The 7,150-nt window shown below is 37.3% G+C and overlaps 1 protein-coding gene across 1 annotated transcript in view; it reads right to left on the bottom strand.

The window, feature by feature from the left end:
* LOC145270880 (cilia- and flagella-associated protein 251-like) overlaps positions 1-5,424 on the bottom strand; it is a 185,684-nt gene extending 180,260 nt beyond the window's left edge. Inside the window, exon 1 of the mRNA XM_080126434.1 lies at positions 4,125-5,424. Coding sequence (XP_079982560.1) covers positions 4,125-5,300 — 1,176 coding nt within the window. The 5' untranslated portion in view covers positions 5,301-5,424. The remainder of the gene's footprint in view (positions 1-4,124) is intronic.
* Between the last annotated feature and the right edge of the window lie 1,726 nt (positions 5,425-7,150).

Raw genomic sequence — 7,150 nt, forward strand, 5'->3', positions numbered from 1 at the left:
ACGTTCTTACATCTACGGATCTCTACTGTGAAGGGGTAGGATTTTGCTGATTGTTGGTTTTGTCGGGAGTATTCACATCGAGGGGATACAAGTGTTTGCAGTTCGTCAGAGCATTCACCATTAAAATACTTGTAGAACAGGCAGAGGGATGCAATATTTCGTCGATGGAACAGAGACTGAAGCCTAGATGACAGTTCAGGACCTATCAGGTTGGCGACTCTCTTTTGAACCCTGTCCTGGAGTAAGAGACTAGTAGCAGATGCACCAGCCCAAATGTGACAACAGTACTCCATACATGGGCGAATGGTGGCCTTATAGAGGTATAGGATACTGTCAGGCGTAAGTAGTTTTCTAGCACGGTAGAGGGAGCCCACCTTCTTTGCAGCAGCCTTGGCAATGCTCTCAATGTATTTATTCCAGTTCATATTCCCTGTAAACGTTAGGCTGAGGAGTTTAAAAGAAGTACTTTTAGGCAATGTGTTCTTGGCCATTGCTATTGGTGGTAGAGAAGGTTTCTTGTAGTTATTGAAGGAAACAAGTTTAGTCTTAGCAGCATTGAATGTGACCATCCATTTTTGTCCCCCATTCCACTACAGATTGGAGGTCATCCTCTAGTGTTTCTGCCATTTCCTTGGATATGTGTTCATTTGTTTTCCCCTCTTGCCTGTTATAAAGAGTGGTGTCATCAGCAAATATACCCATCTCCGAAACAATTTTATCAAAAAGGTAATTTATGAATATCAGGAATAATAAAGGTCCAAGGATAGACCCCTGGGGTACTCCCACATTTATATCATATTGTTTAGATGTACGACCATCGAGGGTAACCTGGATTTTATCTTACTTTAGAAGAATGTAATTACATTATGTATTCTTCCAGTGATACCATATGATCTAATTTTCCCTAGAAGACCATTGTGCCATACCCTGTCAAAAGCCTTAGATATATCGAGGGCTACCGCTCTACCCTCCCCTGCTTTGTATAGTGAATGATATATATCCAATCTGTAGTGGAATGGGGACAAAAATGAATGGTCACATTCAATGCTGCTAAGACTAAGCTTGTTTCCTTCAATAACTACAAGAAACCTTCTCTACCACCAATAGCAATGGCCAAGAACACATTGCCTGAAAGTACTTCTTTTAAACTCCTCGGCCTAACGTTTACAGAGAATATGAACTGGAATAGATACATTGAGAGCATTGCCAAGGCTGCTGCAAAGAAGGTGGGCTCCCTCTACCGTGCTCGAAAACTACTTACACCTGACAGTATCCTATACCTCTATAAGGCCACCATTCGCCCATGTATGGAGTACTGTTGTCACATCTGGGCTGGTGCATCTGCTGCTTGTCTCTCACTCCTGGACAGGGTTCAAAAGAGAGTCGCCAACCTGATAGGTCCTGAACTGTAATCTAGGCTTCAGCCTCTGTCCCATTAACGAGATATTGCATCCCTCTGCCTGTTCTACAAATACTTTAATGGTGAATGCTCTGACGAACTGCAAACACTTGTACCTTCCCGACGTAACTACCCCCGACAAACCCGACAAGCTACTAAATCTCACCCCTTTACAGTAGAGATCTCTAGGTGCAAGAAAGCCTTTTACTCCAATAGTTTCTTCCCCAGAACTGCTAGACTTTGGAACTCCCTTCCGGGATTCTGCTTTCCCAACTGCAATGATATGCAGAATTTCAAGTGTAATGTTAACAAACATCTTTCTACTCATCTTCCTTCATAATGACCCTGCTAATTAAGTCCCTGATAGTAGCCCCCTGCTTCAAAGTGGCACTGTGCCTTGTTTGGGGTGAAAATTGAATAAAAAAAATATATATATATGTTCAGAGATTACAGTCAGGATATTTGCTGTGGAACAGGCTTGCCTAAATCTATATTGTTTGTCAGTCAGGAGTTTAGCAGCTGTAAGGTGATGGACTAAAGCTTGATTAATTAAGGACTCAAATATTTTGGCAAAAAGCGGGAGAAGGCTAATGGGACGATAATTTAATGGGTCAGTTCTTTCGCCAGAATTCTTGAAAACTGGTACCACAGAAGCGGTTTTCCAGCAGTCAGGAAAGCAAGATTCGTTAAGGCATTTGTTGAAAACTTTGGGAAGAACTGGAACAACCTCAGTGGAGCATTTTTTTAATAGCAAAGCCGGGATGAGATCTGGTCCACATGCTTTTGAGGTGTCTAGGTTTTTTATGATACCATGTACCTGAGAAGGGGTGATTTTCAAATCATCTAGTGTGACGTCTGTCCGCAAAGGAAAGTCAAGGGGGGGGATGGTGTACTGGGTCCAATATGGAGTTTGAGGCAAACCAACTGACAAGTAGGTTAGCCTTCTTGATTGCCGTACAAACAACCTCATGATTATTTGATAGTGGGGGAATCGTTGACTGCCCATTATTTACTACACTATTAAGTGTTACAAAAAAAAAAAAAAAAAACATGATTTGCAACTTATGTCCCTTGTTTGGGATGAAAATTGAATAAAAAATTTTTTTTTAAAAAACATTAATTAATGAGAAACAAATTACCTCCCTTTACCATTATAGTCGCTCTTTATCAGTTAAAAATCATTAAAAGTATTTCCTACCAAAAACTTTCAAAATAAAAAAATAACATGGCTGTCTGTTTACGGTTTCAAACTAGCTATTTTATTTTATGATTAAAAAAAAGTCATGTTGAGATGAGACTGTTTTTTTATTTTATTATCATAGTTTCTTTTAAAAATTAAAAAAAAATATATGTATATATATATATATATCATAAAGGGACAAATGTCAATTCACTTGAATTGACATTTGTCCCTTTATAATTTATAAAAAAAATTCAGGAAAAAGAAAAAATAGTAATACATCTAAAAATTAAGAAAATTCGTCGACTAGAAAGTTATTTATAGTTAAAAGTAATAGTAACGGAAAATTGGGTAAAATTGCATTTTTCGAAGTGTTATAAAACAGACGATAAAGAGTTCACACACAAGGGGACATAATTAGCGATGCAAAATTTAGATGACACCGTAAATGGCTCATCGACAGACTTTTTCTTCTTTTTTTACTAAAAACACAATATCAGTTTTTCGTAATTTTTGGATGTATTGCTATTTTCGACATGACAATGATGTAATATTGTTTTTTGCTTAAAAAGATAGGTAAATCTTCAGATTAGGTCCACCTCAACAATTTTCTTTAAAATGACGACTTTTCTAGGTTTTCGACTATGCTGAATACGAAAATCGCATTGAAATTTTGCAGAAATAATTAGTTATCGAAAAATAAAAAGTTGTATTATGCATTGTATTCTTTGGCGGCCATTTTTACGCGCGGACGCGCGCCATAAACAAGTCTACTCATCTCTGACTGACATTGCACGCGCGTAAAAAAAGATGGCCGCTAAAACATACAATGCATAATACAACTTTTTATATCTCGATAACTAATTATTTCTGCAAAATTTCAATGCAATTTTCGTAGTTAGCATAGTCGAAAACCTTTAAAAGTTGTCATTTAAAAGAAAATTGTGGAGGTTAGGTTGACCTACATCTAAAAATTAAGAAAATTCGTCGACTAGAAAGTTATTTATAGTTAAAAGTAATAGTAACGGAAAATTGGATAAAATTGCATTTTTCGAAGTGTTATAAAACAGACGATAAAGAGTTCACACACAAGGGGACATAATTAGCGATGCAAAATTTAGATGACACCGTAAATGGCTCATCCACAGACTTTTTCTTCTTTTTTTACTAAAAACACAATATCAGTTATTCTACTCAATAATTTTTCGTAATTTTTGGATATATTGCTATTTTCGACATGACAATGACGTAATATTGTTTTTGCTTAAAACGATATATTTTTAAAAAATCGGTAATTTTTTACGACGTGCCCCACTGCCCCAGCGTATTATAAACACCCCCAACCTCGAAAGCAGTTCTTAACATGGAGAGGTTGGTGGGGGGGGGTATTCCGAAAGCCGTTCTTAACATGGGGGTTGGGGGTGTTTATACTACGCTGGGCCCCAGCGTAGTATAAACCGTAAAAAAAAAAATACCAAAAAATCGATCTGCCGACTCGATCTAAACAAGCACCTAATATTGATAATAAAAAAGGGGTGGACTTACCAAAGCCGAATTCGGCATGAGTTTTGTCGCTTCATTTTCTCCTTTGTCTGATTGGTCTTCGTTTTGCTTCAATTCGGGCGGAACTGGAATGCGGGGTTCGATCCTGCCCGATTCTTCGCTTTCATCATTTGTCAAAATCGGGAGTTCTCCCGTCGACAGAGTTTCACCTTTGACCTCAACTTGTTCAGCCATCGCCACATTTTCCGGTGGCAAAGGAGTTGAGTCGGTTTCTTTCGTCATTTCTATTTTTTCTGCTTTTTCTTCCGTTTCTTGACTTTCGTCTTTTGGGGCGTTTTTCTCTTCTCTTTCCTCTTCTTTTTCTACGTCTTTTCCTTTGTTTTCCTCTTCTTTTTCTACGTCTTTTCCTTGGTTTTCCTCTTCTTTTTCTACGTCTTTTCCTTTGTTTTCCTCTTCTTTTTCTACGTCTTTTCCTTTGTTTTCCTCTTCTTTTTCTAAGTCCTTTCCTCCGGTTTCCTCCTCTTTTTCTAAGTCCTTTCCTTTCTTTGCCTCTTCTTTTTCTACGTCTTTTCCTTTCTTTTCCTCTTCTTTTTCTAAGTCCTTTCCTTGGGTTTCCTCTTCTTTTTCTACGTCTTTTCCTTTGTTTTCCTCTTCTTTTTCTAAGTCCTGTCCTTCGGTTTCCTCCTCTTTTTCTAAGTCCTTTCCTTTCTTTTCCTCTTCTTTTTCTAAGTCCTTTCCTTGGGTTTCCTCTTCTTTTTCTACGTCCTTTCCTTCGTTTTCCTCTTCTTTTTCTGCTTTCTTTTCTTCTTTTTCTACGCCCTTTCTTTCGTTATCCTCTTCTTCATTTCCCAAGTTATTTCTTTCGTTTTCCTCTTCTTTTTCTACATTCCTTTCTTCCTTTTCTACGTTATTTCCTTCTTTTTCCTCTTCTTTTTCCAAGTTCTTTCTTTCTTTTTCCTCTTCAACTACGTTCTCTTCTGTTTCCTCCTCTTTTTCTACATTCTTTACTTCTTTTTCACCTCCTTCTTCTACGTTCTTTTCTTCCTTCTTTCCTTCTTTTTCCTCTTCCAATTCTTTAACGTTTCCTTCTTTTTCCTCTTCATCTACTAAACGTCCAGCTTCTTCGCTCTCGCCCGCCTCTCTGGAAACTTCTGCCCCCAAGGACGGAGTATCCTCTGTCCTTTTAATTTCCTCTTCACCTTTCCCGGAATTGTCCATTTTGGATGTGAATTTCTCAATTAATTATTATATTAAAAAAAAATGGTTGTTTTATATTTTCCCGCAGAAAAACAAGAGAGAAAGAAAACAAAATGGCAGGATACGTTGCTATGGGCAACGTGATCACGTGACCTACACAAACATGGCGGCCTTCAGCTGTTTTTTTCGAGGCGAACGGATGATGACGTCACAAGAAGAAGAAGAAGAAGAAGAAGAAGAAGAAGAAGAAGAAGAAGAAGAAGAAGAAGAAGAAGAAGAAGAAGAAGAAGAACTTGCGGAGAATGCTCTGTTTTACAGTTGTCGTAAAAAATGGAACGGAAATTTAAATTTCGTTCCGTATTAAATTCGGTACATTTTTACATTACGTCCAACTCATCGTTCACATTCGACGTTTCAACTTTTATAGGTTTTACGGATATGCTGACAAGGTTGGGAGATGTCTATTCCGAAAGTCGTTCTTAACATGGGGAGGTGGGGATGTCTATTCCGAAAGTCGTCCTTAGCATGGAGAGGGTTGGCGTTTTTATTCGTTGTAAGCATACCCGAAAACTTATAAAGGTCGACATTTCCAATGTGAACGGTGCGTTGAACTTATGTAAAAAAAATAAAAATAAAAATAAAAAAAAAATAAAAAGGTATATTGAATTGACATTTTTTCGTTTCAAAATAAAATTATTTCGTTTTTGTTGATAAAATTTTTTTTTTATAAAAAAATCTTTCATTTTTGTTTTCTATATAATGTACGATTGTTGAATGTTATTCTTTTCAATTACTTTCGGGATCACATTTTTTTTTTTTTTTACACAGTGATCACCACTTATCAAGGCCCGGAAGCCACTCAGGGATAAGGGTTATTGCAAGTACATTACGTTAGTGTGAAGATTTGATGAAGTGTTTACTTAAGAGGGCGGTTCATTAGGAATTTGTTAACATTGGACTTGAAGACATCCAAGTTGTAGTCCGGTGGGAAGCAGGCAGACGGAACAGAGTTCCACAGGCGTGCAGTTCTAAGAAAGAAGCTTTGTTCATGGAATCTACGTTTTGATTTAGGCACAGATATAAAGTGGGGGATATTTTTCACAGTGGATTCAGCTAGACGGGTGTTTTTCGTGAAAGATTGGCGAGGGGGAACCAGAGATTGGAGTTCAGACGAGCACCTGCCATGGAAATAACGATAAAACAAGGATAGGCTCGCAACGTCTGTTCTGTGGGAGAGAGGTTGCAGGGTAGAGAAAAGGGCATCCCCCACTAAGCCACGAAGTCTATTTTGTACTCTGTCAAGGCAGGATAGGCTGTTTTTAGCAGCTCCTGCCCAGATATGGCAACAGTATTCCATCCTTGGATGTACTTGGCTTTTATATAGATAGAGAATTGCATTAGTAGTGAGATATCTTCTGGAGCGGTAGAAGAATCCCACCATCTTTCCAGCGACCTTGGCAACAGACTTGATGTACGTGTTCCATTTCAGATCAGGAGTAAAGGTCAAAAAAAAAAATTAAAACGGAACGAAATTTAAATTTTCGTTCCATTTTTACAACAACCGTAAAACAGAGCATTCTCCACGAGTTTTACAGAAGAAGAAGAAGAAGAAGAAGAAGAAGAAGAAGAAGAAGAAGAAGAAGAAGAAGAAGAAGAAGAAGAAGAAGAAATTAAAATAAATATAAAAATTATGATGACACAAAATAGCGTTTTTTTTTTAAGAGATTAAAACAAAATTGTCGGGTTTGTATTACTGTACACATAGATTCGAAAAAGTTGTCAAAAAACAAATATATAACAAATAAATATTATCAAAAGCAAGATAAGTTACTTTTCTGCCAAACTGGATATATTTTTTATGTTTTTATTCA

Source organism: Euprymna scolopes, chromosome 46, assembly GCF_053919585.1.
Source record: "Euprymna scolopes isolate OS-2025 chromosome 46, ASM5391958v1, whole genome shotgun sequence".
Lineage (NCBI taxonomy): Eukaryota > Metazoa > Mollusca > Cephalopoda > Sepiida > Sepiolidae > Euprymna > Euprymna scolopes.